The sequence below is a fragment of the Hordeum vulgare genome, chromosome 6H (genome assembly GCF_904849725.1).
Source record: "Hordeum vulgare subsp. vulgare chromosome 6H, MorexV3_pseudomolecules_assembly, whole genome shotgun sequence".
NCBI lineage: Eukaryota > Viridiplantae > Streptophyta > Magnoliopsida > Poales > Poaceae > Hordeum > Hordeum vulgare.
In genome coordinates, this window is record NC_058523.1 from 491,016,464 (window position 1) to 491,039,526 (window position 23,063).

General features: G+C 50.7%; 1 protein-coding gene across 1 annotated transcript; it reads right to left on the bottom strand.

Annotated features, from left to right (window-relative positions):
* Positions 1-258: 258 nt before the first annotated feature.
* Positions 259-2,458, bottom strand: LOC123404636 (zinc finger protein CONSTANS-LIKE 16-like). Its single transcript, XM_045098575.1, has 2 exons — positions 997-2,458; positions 259-915 (listed from the first exon to the last, which is right to left on the bottom strand). The coding sequence occupies exons 1-2, from the start codon at positions 2,257-2,259 to the stop codon at positions 682-684; spliced, it is 1,497 nt and encodes a 498-aa protein (XP_044954510.1). The 5' UTR covers positions 2,260-2,458; the 3' UTR covers positions 259-681.
* Positions 2,459-23,063: the final 20,605 nt, after the last annotated feature.

Sequence of the window (23,063 nt, forward strand, 5' to 3'; positions counted from 1 at the left end):
AATGGACTTCCATTATAACCCGATCGTTCCTTTTGTCTACTTGTGAAATTTAACATACATCATGTTTACTACATAACCTCAGCAAAATATTTCAAAAGCCCGTGCCAACGTAGGGACATTCTACTAGTGTTTATTATGTTTGAGGTGCTTGTACACCTAACGAACTTTTATATTAGATTCAGATCTTTTTTGAAAAAAGGGAGAGTGTGTAGATATTATGTATAGCCGACCTGTTGATATACACGGTACATACAAGAGTTGCAAACCAACTGAGTATATGTTAATTTATTATTACAAACCATGTACAAATGTACAAGTGTACAAGGGCAAGTGTGCAACCATAACATGCAAGCAGAACCACCTATCCTTCTCTCGCGGTAGAAACGAGAGAAAAAGGTGGCAAAAACTTCTCACGGTGAGCTAACAACAAGCTCAGAAAACCTTTCTGTTCCCGGTCATTCTCCACTGCCCGGAATCACCAATGAAAGAAACGAAAAAGGACAAAACCATTCCTGACCAACGAAACAGACGCTAAAACAGCTTCGACGAATTCTGTGTGTGGGTGTGTGTGTAATTTCATGCCAGCCCGTGACTGACGAGCAGGCCGCAAATCCGTACCGCGCGCGCAGCAATCGACACGCACGGCGCAGCGGCGCCCTGGTCCTCCGACTGGCTAATGAGTCAGGTGACGGCGCACGGGGCGGCGCCGGTGCGCTTGACGAAGCGGCCCTTCATCCGGGGCCGCTTCTCCGCGTTCAGCTTCCGCACCTCGTAGCGTATCTTCTTGGCGAACAGCCGCGTCCGCCGCTTCTCCCGGTACCGCGACACCCGCGCCTCCCGCCACCCGTCCGTCCTCGGCCTCGCCGGCCACGCCGCCTCGCCCTGCCGTCCTCCTCCTCCGGCCGTCCACATGCCCTACACCATGCACCATGATTATTCCAATATAGTTATATGTATCCAGCATAGTTAAGTTAACTTGCAAAATCGTGCATGTACCGCGTGGTCGTTGAGCAACAAGTCGTCGAGCTGCTGGCCGGGCGGCCGCCGGCCGTCGGTCCACGGCGAGCTGGCCCAGCTCGCGATGACCGCCTCGTAGTTCAGCCTAAGATCCAGGCTCCTCTTCAGGAACTGCGCACCGTCAACGGCGTCTCCGTTGCTCGCCGACGACGTCTTGTGCTCGAAACTGTCGTCGTCATCCACCAATGTCGGCGGGCTGCCGCTGAACTCCCGCTTCAGGTCATGGCCAGCCGCCAGGACGCCGTTGCTTCTGGAGACAAGGCCGCCGTCGGCCTCCACCTTTACACGCCCGCCGTGTTCCGCGGGCGGCGATATGAGCCCTAGGGCCTCCATGTAGAACGAGTCCTCCAGCTCGTTGCCATCGTCCAGGCCTTGGCCGAGGAGCGCTTCCATGTCGGCCGCGAATTCCCTGAGATCGGCGTCCGTCGGGCCGAAACTGGCGAAACAATCGGGGAGCTCCTGCACGGGGGACGGCGTGTCCATGAGCTCCTTCGCGTCTTCCACGGCGCCTTCGACGTCCTCGCCGTGCCGTGAGGTCGCGGCCACCGCGTCATCGATCGGCGGGGGCGAGCAGAACTCGCCGAGGGCGGGGTCAAAGACCGGGACGCGGTAGAGCAGCTGCTCCTCCTCCGGCGCCCTCCGCTCGTCCGACGTGGAGGACTCCCCGGCGCCCACCTCGGGAACCACGAGGCGTCTCGACAGCAGCTGCCCGACGCTCTTAACCGTCGGCCGCCGAGTGCGCGCCTTCCGCTTGGGCCACGCCGGCGCGACGTCCAGGCACTTGGACGTCGTCGCCGGCGACCCCTTCACCGCCGTTGCCACGCCCTCGGCCGGCAGCGGGGACGTCACGCGCAGGCGGAGGCGCTCGTGCCGCCTGGCGAGCGGGTTCGCCGAGTGCACGGACGTTTCGCAGCCCTGGCACAGGAAGGCGTCGTCGGCCGCGCAGTACCACCGCGCGCGCCGCCGCATGCACCCGTCGCACGCGCGCGCCGCCTTGCCGCCCACGGCCCCGCCGGCCGCCTTGTGATTGTGATCCGAGCCACCCATCTCCGCCGCCTCCACCAAGACGTGCAGACCAGACCACCTCCAGCGCAAACAATAAGGTTTCTTCTGGTACCGTATAATAATAATAATAATCACGGCGATCCCACCTACGTCTACGCGAAGAAGATTGCGAGATAGTAGAAATGACAAAAAAGTATCACTGGATTTGGAAGGCAATTCGATTTGAGCGGCAGGCATGCATGGCCCAGCCCCTGCCCTTTCCCTTTTCTCCGAATGAGCTTTGCGCTTTAGGCTCGCGGGGGCGGGACCCGCCTGCTGGCCTTATCTGTAACCTGATTGGTTTACTGCTAATGCCCCATCCGATTCCATGATATGCGATTGGCTGCGCCCGGATTTTGGGCGGGGGCCACCTAGCTGGACATCGACACGTCGGATGCGAGAGCTCCTGGAGCCTGGCTCAAAAGCCCTATCCTGTATGTATCCACATCATCAGTCATCACGTAGAAATGAAGAAACGAAACACTTGACTAGTAAACTCATGTCCATGTAAAAAGGAACTACTATAATGCTGGTTGTGCCATTTAAATTCCGTACAGAAATAGTTTGGGGCGTACGTACGGTTGAAGGCAGTGGTGCTTTCCCGATGACAAACTCCAGCCATTCCATTGTAAACTCAGAGCCAAACCTGTGGTGGCAAACGGTACCATGCATCCTGCAAAAATACAGCTTGCTCAACGCCAGATTCGGTGTCGCTTACAGGAAAAGGTTGAGTTGTTACCACCAAAGAAGAAATAATGCAGGCTTTGGAGGCTAATGCAAGAGTCAGAGAGGCCAGCATGGGTTCAGAAAAGACCACGTCGAGAACCTGCGTTACAAGCCAAATGCCATATCCGAAACCTGTCCTGTTCGGATAATGTTCTAATCCTACTTCCTTACTAATACAGTATGTGTTTATGCTTCGACCTGCGTCCAGTTTAAAAAAAAATAGACACTCGTCAAGTTTGATTAACCTTCACCTGTGTTATTTGTCTGCATTTTGGCGGAGCTGCATACAGAAGCAAATTCAGATATGTTTGGCAGACGTTCCATTCCATCAGCCCGACAGACACTGCAGTCCAGTGCCCAAATGAGAACAAACGAGTCGTTTTTTCTCCTAGAAGGGTCCTCCCTGGCTCCAATAACATACCATTGTCCATATGCAAATGCCATATGTACATGTGCATGATATTTGGGACGCCCGTCCTCACAAAACGCGATGGCAAGCAGTCGTCGGCGAGATACCACGCGAGATTTGGCATACCAAACGAGCACGAGGGCTGGTTATTCGGGGCGTCCACGTCGAGCCCTCCCAAGTGGGAGGAGTGCCCATGCCCGTCGTCCTCGATTCCCCGCGGTCCAGCCTTCCGGGGGGGAAAGAGCTCGTCGCCGCGCTCCGGCAGGGCTCCGGACCCCGGATCTTGCCCACATGTGTCCGGTACACGTCGCCGTCCAGAATTTTACCCGTTGCCTGGCCTTCTCTTCTCGGTTACCACCACCACGGCGCTGTTGTGTGGTACAGTGCTGCCAGTCTATTCGCATCTACGCGACACGGCCGGCTGTGTTTATCCAGTCGAGCCGCGTCCCTGTCGATTTGTCCAGCGGCGTACTTCTTGTAGACGTGCAGTTGACACGGAGGCTGGTTTGTACTGTATGGTCTCACACCTTTTCATTTTCGCCGGAGGAATGGTCTCGCGCTCTCTCGAAGATTACTTTGTTCTTTCGCTTTCACGACTGCTCCTGGTAGGTGTTCTTTGTTTACAAGTGATGACAAGTCGTGGCCCTAGTCTCCCGTGCATGTTAGCAGGTTCCCTTACTGTTAAGCGTTTCTACACTAGAAGCAGTTGCGCGTTTTGCTGCGCCGTTATTTTTCGGAGTTATCAGATCAGTTTGGTACCATGCTTTCATTTCGTTATCGAAAAATCAGCAGATAAATCAGTTATCTCGCAGACTAAACCCTTCTTGAGTGTCGCTGAGTAGCAATTAACTACTCCCTCCGTTTCGAAATATAAGACATTTTAGAGTTTTGACTATAGACTACATACAAAGTAAAATGAGTGAATCTACACTCTAAAATATGACTACATACATCTGTATGTAGTATATAGTGAAATCTTTAAAAGGTCTAATATTTAGGAACGGAGATAGTAGATAATTAGCCAGTTTTTTTCATAACGAAACTATATATTAATATCATGGAAATATCAATTACACCGGATTTCTGTAATAACACATTACCTTAATGATATCAGGGATGCACATAGCCAGAAAAAAGAAGCCAAAAAAAAGAAGCTGATTCAGCTGGAGGGCTTTTGCCCTCCTCAGTGACCTTTAAAAAATAAAGCTAAAAAAAGCCTCACTACAGAGTTTTGCTCATTGGAGCAGTACAATCACCAAAACACTTGAATTTCAAGTTCCTCAAAAGTGATGCCCCAAAGAAGGAAACAATATACAAACGCCGTCGTCGCCCGCTCGTAGATCTTGGGTTTTTATCCTGAAGATAATCTCCGCTCTTCAAAACAATGCCTTCCACAAGGCCATTGCCACACACAACCAATTAAGGCCACACCTTGCATTTTCCAACTGAAAAGTAAGACTTTGAACTTCACCTGTGCTGTCGCCCCCACTTACATACCGCTGCTACCAAACCAAAGACTCCAAGCAAGTTCCTCATCGCCACAAAGACTCCAATCATCATTACTTGTCCTCAATCTCGGATGTCATGACATTCTCCGCCTCTCATTTCATCATGGAACTACATATCCTATGATGGCAACGGATAGCAGAGCTTCACACCGCTTCCCACTTAATGGAGAACCAGTGGGCACAACTGAATCCCATCCGATCTAGCAATCTCCACACATAACGCGTCCATGGAAGTTCGCCGACAGAGCCTTCCGGAACCCGACAATCCGGCCAGATCAAGAAGGACAGGCGTCAGGTAGATCTTTGTCTTGTCACATGAGGAACCTTAGGACCACCCCCTTTAATTAGGCCGAGCGAGCAGCCCCACGCTATCGGCCGACACCCTGCATGATATATCATACCGAACCCAATCGGCGGCCATGGGCCACCAGCGGGGAAGGAGGCGACAACACACGGGCGACTCTTCACCGGAACTGGCCCTACCACGCAACGAAGAAGAAATGTGTAGGCGTCAGGGCCGATTTTTCCGGGATATTAATTTCCCATCAAATGACCCTTTTGCATACCAGTCCCAGGAATACTGTTAGCTGGTGCACACTTCCTTGATACAAATATCCAAGCAATTACATAATTTTTGAAGTACTGGACCATGATGGTCTATGGAGTACAACAAAGATCTCTAGTGGTTAATGGAGAAATCGGTTTGGGGATCTCCAGTGTCTATGTGACTCCATTTCCCACGGGAACAGCTCATCTGGATAACTCCTATCTCGTAGGGCTCTATCTTCGGTGTCTAGGTTTCGGGGCTGTCGTCAGGATGTTCATCTCCAAATACGCAATCTGAGCAAGACAATAGCCAGGGACAAGCGAGCGAATACTTTGAATGTACTCGCAAATATCATGAAAACCGACATAAAATAGCATGTGATTAATATGCACTAAAAAGTACTCAAACATATTCAGTCAATCATAAGATAAATTAATAAATGCAAGCAAGCAGGCAATTTATCCATACTCAAGAATTTAATAAGCAATCAACGAAAGAAAATAACAGTGAACATCGGGCGGTAGTCCTCCCAAAAATTCCAAGAGTATAATATAGTCCGATCGGGTCTCCGAAGCGCCTCGAAAGGATAAAAATATGAAACATGCCTCAGTCAAGTGTTTTAGTGACACCGGGCTTATGTGAAATAATAAAATGCGTGCCACAGTCGGCCATTTGAGCGACACCGCATAAAGGGCTTATATGAAAAAAATAAAATGTGTGCCATAGTCGGATGTCTGAGCGACACCACATAAAAGGCCTATAATATCAATGACTAAATAATAACATGCATGCCGCAGTTGGGCGTCTCAGCGACACCACATAAAGGGCTTATAAGATAACCATAACAATGAATATCCATAAGGTAGAACGATCCCAAGGATATTCAAGACTCATACACAAGAAGAGGTTAGTCAATAACAATATAAATATGATCATCCACTAGGATTTACGAATATCCTCATAGTTAAATTAATTTCCTCTGAATATCGACACTCGGACCGACACTTAACCTATGCGAGCTTGTAGTCCTTAACCGCACACACGGCTATCCAATAGATATAAAACTCTGCAGAGGATGTACTCTCTACCCACGAGTAACGAAATTCTTTAATCAACCACAGATGTCAACTAATTCCTATTACGGTCTTTAAGTTGAAAACACACCTAACCTGCACACACCAGCTTAATTTCCCGATGCCTGAAATCACCCACGTCACCCATTAAGTAAAACTCTAAGTGGGGAGACTCCAATCTCGATTTGCATGGGGTCAAAATATTTATAACGCGCGTAAAATAGGGGCACTACCCCCTCGGTCCAACCAGTACACCTGATGGGGTCATAGTCCTAGGGTAGGGTCATAGGCCTGTCATATAGGTCCTACCCAAGGACTACCCCTCACTAAGGGCAAGGCCCTAGTCAGTCCCGACTGAATTAAGGGATCCCCATCATCCAGTCGGTAACAGGTCCTCAACCATCCAGTCGGAGACTAGCATTCGGAAGATACCAAGCTAACCGACTGGATACACTCGGTACATCGTAACCTCTCTGGAGGGAAATTGTCGTACGTTTCCGGGTGCATTTATTAGCATTTAGGGCATACGTTACCTGTAACGTACGCATTCAACCCCCGTTACTCCACCCCTGTACCGGAACCGTTGCGGAGGGCAACGCACTCTATATAAGCCGCCCTCCCCCACTGGTAGAGGGGTTAGCAAATCATTGTATTCCATATTACACTCGACAACAAGCTCCGAGAGCACTGGGTCGTAGGGCTGTTACCTCCACCGCAGAGGGGCCTGAACTCATACAACCTTGCCGCAGCTAGGACTCTGCCCATCTCATTCGTACCCTACACATCTACTGTCAGGCTTATACCCACGACAGTTGGCGCCCACCGTGGGGCAGGCGTCTAAGTGACTTCCGACGAGTTTGCGACTACTTCTTTTTCGTCATGTCGTCCGGTGGAGATTCGAGCATGGGTCACCAGATCTTCTTCGGCGCTCTCTCCTTCATCGTCGACGACTCGGCGTGGCTTCGAGATGCGCCCCTCGACATCGAGGAGCTTCCCCGTCGCGGGGCTACGCACTTCCGTGCTGGCGCCCGCGGCATTCTTCTTCTCCAGTGGTCGGCTCCCGTGTCGACCTACATCGCCGTCACGCGCCGCGTCAAGCGGTCCCGCCTTCCGCGGCTCCAGCGTTGGGTGCAACACGCCCAGGCGCGCCAGAACGCATCTTCGCAAGTGGCGGTTCTTGAGTCCGTTGTGGTTGCCCCGTCGGCCCAGCACTCGGACTCGGTTCCGACTGAGTTTCCTTCCGAGTATGCGGGTCACGGGCCCACAACAGAAGTACACATGGCCAACTCCCATGAAGATCCCCGTCAGGCTGGCCGGAACGAGCACGAGATCGGCGAAGCGTCCGGCGCACGTCGTCCACCTCGCCGTTCTGCTAGTCGGCACACTCGGCGGAGCAACGTGTTGCTGTTCCGCACACCCCTCCTCAATTTGGCTGCAGCTGCCAAGATAGCCGATTCCCTCCAACCGACCGATTCAGAGGCTGGTAGAGGGATCGAGCAGATCCGAGCCCTGTTGCACACGGCGCAGCAGCAGAATTCGGCAGTCTCCCAGTCGCACAACCGGATCTATAACAGTTCCGTCCACGCGAATACGCATCGGTCAGTTCACAGCCCTGGTTCCCATCAGCGCCACAGGGGAGGCAGTCGTTCCATGATTCATGAAGATCGCCGCCGCTCACGCACCCCTCCGCGGGGTGGGCCATATGGGTCCCGACATCATGATGATCGGCCTTCAGTCGGCGACACTTACGACCCAAGACCCGACGCAAGAGGACATATCGCCCAGCGAAGAGTCGACAGAGGTCGAGCCCACCGCGATGGTCGCGATACCGACCGTCCGAGTGGAAACAGGGCCACCGTGTCTGGTCCCGAGTGTTTCAGTCGAGCCATCCGTTCGGCTGACATCTTTGCATGGAAACCCTCTGACATGCCAGGTGTACCCAGGGAGTTGGCTGAGCACCAACTGCACGTGGATTCCACGGCTCGGCCTGTCCGAGAGCGCCTGCGCCGGTCCGCCGCGCACAAGAGGAAGGCAATCGGGGAAGAGGTGGCCAAGCTGCTGGCAGCCAACTTCATTCGCGAGGTTCACCACTCCGAGTGGCTCGCCAATGTTGTCATGGTGCCCAAGAAGGACAAGTCACTCCGAATGTGCATCGACTTCAAGCATCTCAATAAGGTCTGCCCGAAAGACCATTTTCCGCTCCCCCGCATAGATCAAATTGTCGATTCGACTGCGGGTTGCGAGCGTCTGTCATTTCTCGATGCCTACTCGGGCTATCATCAGATCCGTCTGTATGGTCCCGATGAATTAAAAACAGCCTTCATCACCCCATTCGGGTGCTTCTGCTACATCACTATGCCATTCGGTCTGAAGAATGCACGAGCTACCTTTATGCGCATGATCCAAAAATGTCTCCTCGATCAGATCGGTCGGAATGTGGAGGCATATATGGATGATATCGTAGTCAAGTCATGCAAAGGTTCCGACCTGCTGACTGACTTGGCAGAAACATTCGCCAACCTTCGTAGGTACGATATCAAGCTCAACCCCGCCAAATGTTCATTCGGCGTTCCCAGCGGAAAGTTACCCGGTTTCTTCGTTTCCGAACGAGGGATCGATGTCAACCCCGAAAAGATCGGGACCATCGTCCGAATGGAGAGGCCGGTCAGAATACACGATGTTCAACGGCTCACAGGTTGCCTAGCGGCTTTGAGCAGGTTCATCAGTCGACTCGGTGAAAAAGCACTTCCTCTGTACCGACTCATGAAGAAATCATATACTTTCGAGTGGACAAATGAAGCCCAAGTCGCATTCGACGACCTCAAAGTCCTAGTTTCCACCCAGCCGGTTCTTACTGCTCCGCTCAGTAAAGAGCCCCTTCTTCTGTATATCGCGGCTACAAATCAAGTCGTCAGTACTGTTCTTACAGTCAAACGAGAAGAAGAAGGCAAAGCATACAAAGTTCAGCGGCCAGTGTACTACGTCTCTGAAGTCCTGACTCCTTCCAAGCAGAGGTATCCCCACTATCAAAAACTTATCTACGGGATTTACATGACTGCGAAGAAGGTGGCTCACTATTTCCAAGACCACTCGGTGTCTGTCGTTTCTGATGCTCCATTCTCGGAAATTCTCCACAATCGAGATGCGTTAGGCCGAGTGGCGAAGTGGGCGATGGAGATGCTATACTGTGACATCAAGTTCGAGGCCAAGAAAGCTATTAAGTCTCAAGCTCTGGCTGACTTCATAGCAGAATGGGTAGAACAACAGCAACCGACCCACATCTGCTCGGCCCATTGGACAATGTTCTTCGATGGGTCCAAGATGTTGAATGGCTCCGGCGCTGGCGTTGTGATCATATCACCGAAGGGCGACAAGCTCAAGTACATGCTACAGATACACTTCGATTCCTCCAACAACGAGGCGGAGTATGAAGCTCTCCTCTACGGGTTGCGTATGGCCATCTCACTCGGCGTCCGTCGCCTGATGGTCTATGGCGATTCAGATCTGGTGGTCAATCAAGTGATGAAAGAGTGGGACGTCAGAAACCCCACCATGACTACATACTGCAATGCAGTGAGGAAGCTTGAGAAGAAGTTTGAAGGTCTAGAACTTCACCATGTTCCAAGACTGAAGAACCAAGCAGCTGACGAGTTAGCGAAACTCGGATCCACTCGGAGACCAGTCCCGAGTGATGTCTGCCTCGAGCACCTCCACCTCCCCTCAGTCAAAGAACATCCTTCCACAGAGGAACCGGTACAACCCAAGAGCACAACAGATCCGACTGAAGTCGATGTACCTGCTGTGGTTGATCTGGTCATGGAGATTCTGGCTGTCATTCCCGATTGGACTGTGCCGATCATGGCATATATCTTGAGGCAAGAACTTCCAGAAGACGAAGTCCAAGCCAGGCAGATAGTCCGCAGGTCGAAGTCATTCACTGTCATTGAAGGCCAATTGTACAAGGAAAGTATCTCAAGCGTTCTTCAACGATGCATCTCCCCAGAGGAGGGGCAGCTAATTCTGGAGGATATTCACTCGGGGACCTGCGGTCATCACGCTTCTTCGAGAGCAATCGTAGCCAAGGCATTCAGGGCTGGCTTCTTTTGGCTACAGGCTAACGAGATGGCTAAGGATATGGTTGATCGATGTGAGGGCTGCCAGTTCTACTCCAACAAGTCCCACAAGCCAACGTATGCGTTGAAGACGATCCTTCTGGTGTGGCCGTTTGCAGTGTGGGGATTAGGTACAGTCGGCCCATTCAAGACAGGCCAAGGTGGATATACACATCTGTTGGTGGTAGTCGACAAGTTCACGAAATGGATCGAAGCGAAGCCCATCAAGAAGCTCGACGCCTCAACAGCCGTCAAGTTTGTCAGGGACATCATCTTCAGATTCGGTGTACCTCACAGTATAATCATGGACAACGGGACAAACTTCGACTCGGACAGATTCAAAGGTTTCTGTACAAGCCAAGGCATCCGAGTGGATTTTGCTTCCGTAGCACATCCTCAGTCCAATGGACAAGCAGAGCGGGCAAACGGACTTATTTTGCAAGGATTGAAGCCCCGACTCCTGCGAGAGATAGGACATGTCGCTGGCGCTTGGGTTACCGAGCTACCTTCAGTGCTTTGGGGACTTCGTACAACCCCGAACAGATCTACAGGGCGATCACCGTTCTTCCTCGTTTATGGAGCAGAAGCGGTCCTTCCGAGTGACTTGCTTCACAATGCGCCACGAGTCGAACTCTTCTCCGAAGCCGAAACAGAACAAGCAAGGCAAGACAGAGTGGATCTTCTGGAAGAGGAGCGCGAGATGGCATTAACTCGCTCAACCATTTATCAACAAAATCTGCGGCGTTTTCATGCACGCCACGTCAGAAGTCGGACGTTCCAAGCAGGCGACCTGGTGCTCCGAGTGGATCAACAAAGACCTCACAAGTTGGCTCCGGCCTGGGAAGGACCCTTCATCATCTCCAAGGTGCTGAACAACGGGGCATACAGACTCTACAACATCGAGAGGGAGACAGACGAGCCGCGCGCATGGAACGGAGATCTCCTGAAGTGCTTCTACACGTGACCGTCGACTGAAGCGATGTAAAGAACAAGTATTGGCGAAATAATATAAAGCAAATTGAGTTTTTTGCAGGTTCAAAGTTCTTCTCCGGTCGCAGACTCCGGTCTCAAAAAAAAACTTAGCTGCGATCCAGAATCGCCTAAGTATTAACTTTCTCCGAGTGCGCACTTAACGTCACACTCGGGGGCTTAGCTGCGATCCAGCATCGCCTAAGTATTAACTTTCTCTGAGTGTGCACTTAACGTCACACTCGGGGGCTTAGCTGCGATCCAGCATCGCCTAAGTATTAACTTTCTCCCAGTGTGCACTTAACGTCACACTCGGGGGCTTAGCTGCGATCCAGCATCGCCTAAGTATTAACTTTCTCCGAGTGTGCACTTAACGTCACACTCGGGGGCTTAGCTGTGATCCAACATCGCCTAAGTATTAACTTTCTTCGAGTGTGCACTTAACGTCACACTCGGGGGCTTAGCTGCGATCCAGCATCGCCTAAGTATTAACTTTCTCCGAGTGTGCACTTAACGTCACACTTGGGGGCTTAGCTGCGATCCAGCATCGCCTAAGTATTAACTTTCTCCGAGTGTGCACTTAACGTCACACTCGGGGGCTTAGCTGCGATCCAGCATCGCCTAAGTGTTAACTTTCTTCGAGTGTGCACTTAACGTCACACTCGGGGGCTTAGCTGCGATCCAGCATCGCCTAAGTATTACCTTTCTCCGAGTGTGCACTCAACGTCACACTCGGAGGGTTAGCTGCGATCCAGAATCGCCCAAGTACTAACCTTCTCCAAGTGTGCACTACACGTCACACTCGGGGGCTTAGCTGCAATCCAGCATCGCCTAAGTATTAACCTTATCCGAGTGTGCACTTCACGTCACACTCGGGGGGGGGGGGGTTAGCCGCGATCCAACATCGACTGTTTGCCTTTGGCTTCACCAAGAAACGCCAAACAAAAACTCGAATCAACATTGCAACAGAAGAGCAAAAATCGGATTCCAAAATTCTCGCAAAGATAGCTAACTCGGTGCGGATCAAGCTTACCCGCACCGATTTAAAAGTGTGACGGCCAACAGAAGTGGCGAAAGTACCTTACAGATAAACACTCGGCATACCGAGGATAAAGTTTCTTACGCGTCAGCTGGGCCGGCGCCAGGACTGGAGGGCTCCACGAAAGTGTCCAAGTCGATTCCATCGGCGATGCGGGTAGCACTCTCAAGGAACGTCTCCATGAAGTCTTCGAATCGAAGCTTCTTTGTGTTGGCGACCTTCAGCGTCTTCAGTTTTTCCTCACACACCTCCTTGCAATGGACTCGGACCAAGGACAGAGCAACATCTGCACCGCAACGAGCTGCAGATTTCTTCCACGACTGCACTCTGTTGGGAATCTCCTCCAGTCGGGTCATCAGGTTCTCCATCTCCTGCCGCGACTCATCTTCTGGCCAAAGCTCCTTGTCGATTCGGCTGACGACTTCTCTCAGTCGACCGATGAAAGGACCAACTTTGCCCACGCGGATGTGCGCACGGAGCAGATCCCGATTGGCGTCATCGCCGAGTGGAACGTTCTCAAGAATCGAACGCTCCACGTCAACCGCTTCAGCTTCGGCGTCAAAGCAAAAATCTGCGACAATAGGACAAACAGACAATAAGCGCTGAGTGTTACGCGCATAGCACAACCACTCGGAAAAAGAAGGACTTACCAGCCAGACGCGCATCATCTGCCGAGCCCAGTCGCTGACATATTTCTCTTGCGATCTGCATCGTTTGTTCAGCACATCCATCTGACTCATCAGCGCAGTCCTCTGTTTCCCCATCTTTTCCACTTCCTCAGTCAACACCTTGTTCACTTCACGCGCCTGCTCCAATGACTTCTCCCGTTCCGCCAGAGCATCCTTCATGCCGACCATTGCAAGCATGGCCGCATCAAGTTCACCAGCGAACTGATTCCTCTCCGCCTTGAGAGTCTCATAGGCTGATCCCATTTCACAGGTTTTCTGCCACCAAACACCAAGAGACAATCAGAAAGTTCAACAGTTAAAAGTCTAAGTTCTTCAGACCCCTGCCGACGCAAGCAGTCGACAACGGTCTCGGGGACTACACCCAGTGGGTTCACTAAGAGTGACCCCACTGGCATGCAGCTCAAGCAGGCATGCCCTATTGAGATGCATGTTATCACCTACGCCTATGAGGCAAATGCTACCCGACCTGAGTACAACTTACTCTCGGAGACTCTTACAGTAAATGCACTCCGAGTGCCACAACTGCTAGCAGTCGGTCATATTATTTACAGACACGACCAAAGCAAAGACAATATGTATAAAGACAACTGTCGGTGCAAGCACTCGACAGAAGTCTCGGGGACTACACCCACTGGGTTCTCTCAGAGTGAACCCATTGCAAACAACAACTGCTATTCAAGAACACTCAGTGGGTTACAGGAGAAAAGTAAATACTTACTAGACCACTTACTCAGATATGATCGCGCACCTCCAAGCTCCGCTGGTACAAGGCCGCAACGGAGTCGTAGGCCCTCTTGGCTTCTCCAGCCATGAGCTCCGCCTGCACCATAGCCCCCTTGGCCGCTCCCACCTGCTCCTCCGGAAGACGCTGAATGCTGAATTCAGCATTCAACGAGCCTGGAATCGTCGGAGGTTCGTGAGGCATCCCAAGGCCCGCCCCAGTCGGCTCCTCAGCCACCAACACTGGTTCAGTCTGTGGCAGCGCCTCAGTCGGCAGCACGTCGGTGGCGAGAGCGGCAGCAGGAGGATCAGCCTCAAGAACAGGATCCACAGCTGGGTCGGCTCTCCCCTGGTCGCCCTCGTCCAGGCAAATCGCCCCTGACAGGCCGAACGACACGAGGTCTCAGAAAAAGAAAGAGACAGAACCTATGATAGAATAAAACACTCGGAGTCACTACAACGCACCTGGCTGGGACGAGACGACGTTGTCCATGTCCATGGGGTCGTCTTCTTGGCGCGCCAGAGAGGTAGCAGAAGTGGCGACTCTGTCGAGTGAAATCCATTCGACCAATGAACAAGAATTCACTCAGATATCAGAAGAAATTAGAAGACCGACACACTTATGTGGAGGTGACGGGGACAGCAACCCTCATCCGCGGCAGAGCCTTCCGAGGTTTGGACCCACTCGGTTTGGCCGCCTTAGAAGACTGACCCGCAGGCTCAGCGGCAGCATCCCTGGCCCTTTTAGTGCTCCGAGCACTCGGGACCACCGGGGCAGTGGGCGGAACACTCGACGATGCTGGAGGGGCCGAGGGAATGGCAGGCTCGTGTCGGCGCTTGGTCCGATGCTCTGTTTGCGGAGGCGGCGAGTCCTGCTCTTCATCTTCCTCCTCCTCCTCGCTGGAATTTTCCTCCGACTCCACGCTGTCGGAGACATATTCAGCACTCTCCACGCTGCCCTCCTGGCTGCCTTCCTCCTCCTCGGCCGATTTCCCATTCGAGAAGGGAGAAAACCAGTAGGTCCACTCCTGCATAAAATTCAGTCGGCGACATCAAACATCACACAGAGATTCAAGCAAACGACAAGATTAAGACAGTTAGGAGCACTCGACAAGAGTCTCTCACCTGATTCGGCGGAGGATTATCCACGCAGAAGGGCTTCACTCGCCGTTATCCTTTGGGATTCTCGCAGGGGCCCGTGATCTGGAGCACCCACGAGGTCACCCTCTCCTCAGTCACGCCCACAACATTGGTCCGAGTGGAATCCTCGGGACCCGTATAATGCCACATGGCGTGGTCGCGAGCCTGCAGGGGCTGGACACGCCGACCAAGGAAGACCTCGAGCAAGTCTATGCCAGTGACCCCCCTCCTGACGACGTCTACGAGCGCCCCGACCAGAGGCTGGATGTCGTTCTTCTCCGCCCTCGTGAGCGCGAGTTGCTTAGGTGGGGCGGGCCGGTCTAAACTAAAAGGAGGCAGCCCAGTCGACGCATTCGGACAGGCGATATCCTGGCAGTAGAACCACGTCGACTGCCAGTTCCTGACCGACTCACTTAACTGAAGAGCAGGATAACTACTCCGACTCTTCTTCTGAAAACCTAAACCCCCGCAGAGCTGGAGGAGATGCGTCTTATCATCCGACTGGCTAAGTCGTTTGATGGTTTGGGATCTGGCGGAAAAGATGTGTTTGAACAAACCCCAATGGGGAGGGCAGCTGATGAAACACTCGCACAAAACTATAAAGGCAGAAAGATGGGCGATGGCATTCGGAGGAAAATGGTGAAGTTGGGCCCCGAAGTGATTCATGATGCCCTTGAAGAAAGGACGCGGGGGCAAAGAAAAACCTCGGTGGACATGGCTGAGGAGCAGGACGCGCTCCCCCTCCCGAGGCGCTGGCTTGACCTCGTCCTCCGCCGGCAGTCTCCAGGACTTATGCACGAGCATTCTGTGCTCCACTAGCTGCAGCAGATCCCCCTCCGTCACCGTGGAGGGAAGGAAATCGCCTTGAATCCACCCCGCCGGCAGCGGCCGCTGTCGCCGCTGAGCAGGCGCCGCCGCCTTGCCCTTCTTCTTCCTCGCCTCCATCTTGCTGGTCTGACCCTTGGTCATGGAGGCGACGGCGAACCCTCGGGAGGAAGGAGAAGGAAGGAGTGTAGGAGCGCTATAGGTGGCGAGGAAGACGGAGCAGGCGAGAGCAAAAGATTCGGCGAGCGTAACGAAGAAGCCTCGCCGCCGAGATTTAAATAGGGTTCCGACTGGGTCACTGGCGCGTGGCCCCGAAACCTTATCCGTCCGACCGGCCGCGGCGATATAAGTGAAGGAGTTGAAGGCGCGAGAATCGAGGCGTCAGGCGCTACTCGAGCGCGCTGGCGTCATCCCCGCTGGACGCGCGGAAACCGAAATTTGAAGATCCTAGAAAATCCGCCGCTGTCAGTTGACCGGTCGCGTCAAAAGATGCCGCAGAAGCACTCGGCTTCCGACAGTCTGTTTCGCGAGTACTTCCACTCGGATCGTTGGTCAGAAAAGATAAAATGGATCGAGGCAAGCAACGCCCAAACCGAATCTGTTCCAGTCGGATCCTGACTTCAAGCACCGCTTCGTCGTTTCAACCCCAATCCATTCGGGGACTAATGATGGGGTCATAGTCCTAGGGTAGGGTCATAGGCCTGTCATATAGGTCCTACCCAAGGACTACCCCTCACTAAGGGCAAGGCCCTAGTCAGTCCCGATTGAATTAAGGGGTCCCCATCATCCAGTCGGTAACAAGTCCTCAACCATCCAGTCGGAGACTAGCATTCGGAGGATACCAAGCTAACCGACTGGATACACTCGGTACATCGTAACCTCTCTGGAGGGAAACTGCCGTACATTTCCGGGTGCATTTATTAGCATTTAGGGCATACGTTACCTGTAACGTACGCATTCAACCCCCGTTACTCCACCCCTGTACCGGAACCGTTGCGGAGGGCAGCACACTCTATATAAGCCGCCCTCCCCCACTGGTAGAGGGGTTAGCAAATCATTGTATTCCATATTACACTCGACAACAAGCTCCGAGAGCACTGAGACGTAGGGCTGTTACCTCCACCGCAGAGGGGCCTGAACTCATACAACCTTGCCGTAGCTAGGACTCTGCCCATCTCATTCGTACCCTACACATCTACTGTCAGGCTTATACCCACGACAACACCCATGCCCCTGGACCAAGTGACATGCCTACCAGGGGCCATTGCTATCTTTCACTATGGCCTCTCTGTACGGTGTTTGCCAAGAAAGGGGTTGACGACTTAGGGACTGTTTGGTAGCCTGCGCAGAGGGTGCATGAGCCCAAATGTTCCCTATCGGACCCACTTTTTGTTGTTTGCTAGAGTGCATGGGCTCTATTGGACTATGCTCAACCAATGCAAAAAACACCCCCCCCATCTATGCTCAACCCGGCACCCGCATCGGGCCAAGCTGGGGTCATGTAGGCTCGCTTCGACCCACCTCTGCCCTCGAACCACAACCCCTCCCGAATCCACCTCTCCCCCGTGGCCCATTTTTTCTCTCGTGGTCGCAAGCCTCTCTCTCGCACCACCCGATGTCATCGCCGCTCCGGCCCTTGTTGTAGAACGTTGCATGGGACACAAAATTTTTACTATGCACATACAAGATCTATCCTTGGTGATGACCATCTACAAGAGGAGAGATCGGATCCACATACCCTTGTAGATCGCTAAGCGGGAAGCGTTAAGAAATGTGGTTGATGTAGTCGAACGTCTTCGCGATCCAAATTGCAAGCCATCCCGCGATCCAATCATGATCTAGAACCGAAGGGACGACACCTCCATGTTCAACACATGTACAACTCCGCGACGATCTCCACCTTCTTCATCCAGCAAGAGGGGGTGGAGAGGTAGATGGGTTCTCTGGCAGCACGACGACGTGGCGGTGGTGGTGGTGAACTAATCCGGCAGGGCTTCGCCGAGCTCTACCAAACTAATCTAGACAAAGAAGATGATCTATGGAGGATAGGGCAGCACGTGGCTTTTTAGGTGGTGGCTGCCCTGAAAACCTCCACCATATATAGGAGGAAGGGGTATGTGGGCTGCCTTGGCCCCTCCTCCAAGGAGGATGAGTTTGGACGAAGAAAGGGGGAGTCCACCTCCTACAAGGGAGGTGAAAACCCTTGGGAGGACTCCTCTCCACCTCCCCCACCTAGGCTTGGCGCATGGGCCTCTTGAGGCTGGCTGCTTGATACGTCCATTTTGCATCATGATTTTATGTTGATATTTATCGCTTTATGGGCTGTTATTACACTTCACGGTACAATACTTATGCCTTTTCTCTCTTATTTTACAAGGTTTACATGAAGAGGGAGAATGCCGGCAGCTGGAATTCTGGTCTGAAAAGGGAGCAAGTTTGAGATACCTATTATGCGCAACTCCAAAAGCCGTGAAAATAAACGAGGAATTATTTTGGAATTTATAAAAAATACTGGGTGGAAGAAGTACCAGAGGGGAGCCACCAGGAGATCACAAGCCTGGTAGGCGCGGCCTACCCCCTGGTCGCGCCTAGGGGACTTGTGGGCCCCCTGTTGCCCCTCTGTCCCCCATCTTTTGCTATAAGGAGGGTTTCGTTCCAGAAAAAATCAAGAGGAGGCTTTCGGGAGGAATCGCCACCGCCACGAGGCAGAACTTGAGCAAAACCAATCTAGAGCTCCGGCAGGGCCGTCCTGCCGGGGAAACTTCCCTCTCGGAGGGGGAAATCGTCGCCATCGTCATCACCAACAATCCTCTCATCGGAGGGGACTCAAAACCATCAACATCTTCATCAGCACCACCTCATCTCCAAACCCTAGTTCATCTCTTGTAACCAATCTCCGTCTCGCGACTCCGATTGGTACTTGTAAGGTTGCTAGTAGTGGTAATTACTCTTTATAGTTGATGCTAGTTGGATTACTCGGTGGAAGATTATATGTTCAGATCCTTGATGCTATTCAATACCTCTCTGGTCATGAACATAATTATGCTTTGTGAGTAGTCACTTTTGTTCCTGAGGACATGGGATAAGTCTTGCTATAAGTAGTCATGTGAATTTGGTATTCGTTCGATATTTTGATGTGTTGTATGTTGTCTCTCCTCTAGTGGTGTTATGTGAACGTCGACTACATAACACTTCACAATTATTTGGGCCTAGAGGAAGGCATTGGGAAGTAATAAGTAGATGATGGGTTGCTAGAGTGACAGAAGCTTAAACCCTAGTTTATGCGTTGCTTCGTAAGGGGCTGATTTGGATCCACCAGTTTAATGTTATGGTTAGACTTTGTCTTAATTCTTATTTCGTAGTTGTGGATGCTTGCGAGAGGTGTTAATAATAAGTGGGATGTTTTTCCAAGTAAGGGCAGCACCCGAGCACCGGTCCACCCACATATCAAACTATCAAAGTAGCGAACGTGAATCATATGAACATGATGAAAACTAGCTTGAAAGAAATTCCCATGTGTCCTCGGGAGCGCTTTACCTCCTATAAGAGTTTGTCCAGGCTTGTCCCTTGCTACAAAAGGGATTGGGCCACTTTGCTGCACCTTTTTTACTATTGTTACTTGCTACTTGCTACGAATCATCTTATCACACAACTATCTGTTACCGATAATTTCAGTGCTTGCAGAGAATACCTTGCTAAAAACCACTTGTCAGATCCTTCTGCTCCTCGTTGGGTTCGACACTCATACTTATCGAAAGGACTACGATAGATCCCCTACACTTGTGGGTCACCACTGCCCAAGCCCACCAGGGGCTGGTGCCCCACCTGCTAGGCCCATGTGCCCCCCGGGGTGGGTGGGACCCTCCCAGTAGACCCTCGGAACCCTTTCGACACTTCTCGTACAATACCGGAAAACCCCGAAACTATTCCAGAGCCCGAATACCACTTTCATATATATATATATATATATATATATATACCTCCGGACCATTCGAGAGCTCCTCGTGACGTTCGGGATCTCATCCGGTACTCCGAACAACCTTCGATCACCAACACATATAACTCAATAATAACGAAACGTCACCGAACCTTAAGTGTGCACACCCTGCGGGTTCGGGAACTATGTAGACATGACCGAGACACTCTCCGGTCAATAACTAATAACGCGACTTGGATGCCCATATTTTTTCCTACATATTCTACGAAGATATTCATCGGTTGAACCTCTATGTCAAGGATTCAGTTAATCATGTATGTTGTTCTCTTTCTCCGTCGGTATGTTACTTGCCCGAGATTTGATCGTCGGTATCTCCATACCTAGTTCAATCTCGTTACCGGCAAGTCCCTTTACTCGTTCCATAATACAAGATCACGTGACCAATTCCTTAGTTACATTGCTTGCAAGATCCTTGTGATGTTGTATTACCGAGTGGTCCCTAGAGATACCTCTCCGTCATATGTAGTGACAAATCCCAGTCCCGATCCATGACAACCCGACAGACACCCTCAGAGATACATGTAGAGCACCTTTATAGTCACCCGGATACGTTGTGATGTTTGATACACACAAGTCATTACTTCGGTGTCTGGGAGTTGCATGATCTCATGGTCATAGGAACAGATACTTGACATGTAGAAAACAGTAGGAGTAAAATGACGCAATCATATGCTACGTTTATAGTTTGGGTCTTGTCCATCGCATCATTCTCCTAATGATGTGATCCCATTATCAAATGACAACTCATGTCTATGGGCGGGAAATCTTGCCATCTCATATCAACGAGTTAGTCCTATAGACGCTCACTAGGGACAGTGTGTTGTCTATGTATCCACACATGTATTTGAGTTTCCAACCAATACAATTCTAGCATGGACAATAAACGATTATCATGAACAAGGAAATATATTAATAACCATTTTATTATTGCCTCTAGGGCATATTTCCAAAAGTCTCCCACTTGCACTAGAGTCAATAATCTAGCTCACATCACTATGTGATTTACATTGTAATGAATCTAACACCCATATAGTTCTGGTGTTGATCATGTTTCGCTCGTGGAAGAAGCTTAGTCAACGGGTCTGCAACATTCACATCCGTGTGCACTTTGCAAATACTTATGTCCTCCTCCTTGATATAACCGCGGATGGAATGGAGGCGTCGCTTTATATGTCTGGTCCTCTTGTGAAATGTTTGTTCCTTCGCTAGAGCAATGGCATGAGTGTTGTCACACAACAAAGTCATTGGATCGAGTGCACTAGGCACAACTCCAAGATCTGTCATAAACTCCTTCATCCAGACAATTATTTAGCCGCCTCCGAGGCAGCTATGTACTCCGATTCGCATGTAGAATCAGCTACCACACTTTGCTTGGAACTGCACCAGCTTACCGCACCCCCATTGAGAATAAATATGTATCCGGTTTGAGACTTAGAGTCATCCGGATGAGTGCCAAAGCTTGCATGGACGTAACCCTTTACAACGAGCTCTTGATCACCTCCATACACGAGAAACATTTCTTTAGTCCTTTTTAGGTACTTCAGAATATTCTTGACCGTTGTCCAATGTTCCATTCCTGGATCACTCTGAAACCTTCTCGCCATACTTATGGCAAGGCTGACATCAGGTCTTATGCACAACATTGCATACATGATAGAGCCTATGGCTGAAGCATAGGGGACGACACTCATCTTTTCTCTATCTTATGTAGTCACTAGGCATTGAGTCTTACTCAACTTCACACCTTGCAATACAGGTAAGAACCCTTTCTTGGACTCTTCCATTTTGAACTTCAAAACTTTGTCAAGGTATGTGCATTGTGAAAGTCCTATTAAGCGTCTCGATCTATCTCTATAGATCTTGATGCCTAATATGCAAGAAGCTTATCCTAGGTCCTTCATTGAAAAACTCTGATTCAAATAATCCTTTACGCTTCCCAAAATCTATATTGTTTCCGATCAGCAATATGTCATCCACATATAATATTAGAAACGCTCAGAGATCCCACTCCCTTTCTTGTAAATACAAGCTTCTCCATAAAGTTGTATAAACCCAAATGCCTTGATCGCCTCATCAAAACGATGATTCCAACTCCGAGATGCTTGCACCAGTCCATAAATGGATCGTTGGAGCTTGCATACGTTGTTAGTGTTAGGAATAAGCAACTTGTATTCCCATGAGGCCATAGGCCGGTATATATACATGTACATGTGATGGACTATATGCAGGAAACCCCTTATATGTTGGGATAAATACAAAAGGGTAGATGACTTATATTATAACTCTAACAGTTAGCATTCTCTGGATCGACAAAACCTTCTGGTTGCATCATATACAACTCTTCCTTAAGGAAATCATCAAGGGACATTGTTTTGACATCCATCTGCCAAGTTTCGTGATTGAAAAACATAGCTATTGCTAACATGATTCTGATGGTCGTAAGCATCACTACAGTTCAGAAAGTCTCATCATAGTCAATTCCTTGAATTTGTGAAAAACCCTTTGCCACAAGTCGAGCTTTATGGACAGTGACATTGTCGTCCGCGTCCGTCTTCTTCTTAAAGATCCATTTATTCTGAATGGCCTTTCACCCTTCAGGTAATAGTTCCATAGTCCACACTTTATTTTCATACATGGATCCTATCTCGGATTTCATGGCCTCTAACCATTTGTTGGAATCCGGGTCCACCATCGCTTCTCCATAGCTCGTAGGTTCATCATTGTCCAACAACATGATTGATAAGGCAGGGTTACCGTACCACTCAGGAGCAGTACGTCTCCTTGTCGACCTACGAGGTTCGTTAGCAACTTGATCCGAAGCTTCATGATCATCATCATTAGCTTCCTCTTCAATTGATGTATGCTCCAAAGAAACAACTTTTTGTGTTGCGCTACTCTCCGGTTGCAGTAAAGGTTCAATAACCTCATCAAGTTCTATCTTTCTTCCACTCAATTATTTCGAGAGAAACTCTTCCTCAAGAAATGTTCCGTTTTTAGCGACAAGCACTTTGCCTTCGGATCTGAGATAGAAGGTGTACCCAACTGTATCTTTTGGGTATCCTATGAAGACACATTTCTCCGCTTTGGGTTCCAACTTTTCTGGTTGGAGCTTTTTGACATAAGCATCATATCCCCAAACTTTAAGAAATGACAACTTTGGTTTCTTGCCAAACCATTGTTCATATAGCATCGTCTCAACGGATTTTGATGGTGCCCTATTTAAAGTGAACGCATCTTTCTCTAATGCA

Excerpts from the sequence above, each read along its gene's own strand:
- LOC123404636 (XM_045098575.1), bottom strand. The coding sequence starts at position 2,259 with ATGCCTGCCGCTCAAATCGAATTGCCTTCCAAATCCAGTGATACTTTT. Across the intron at positions 916-996 it reads TGTTGCTCAACGACCACGCG|GGCATGTGGACGGCCGGAGG; the intron begins GTACATGCACGA and ends TGCATGGTGTAG.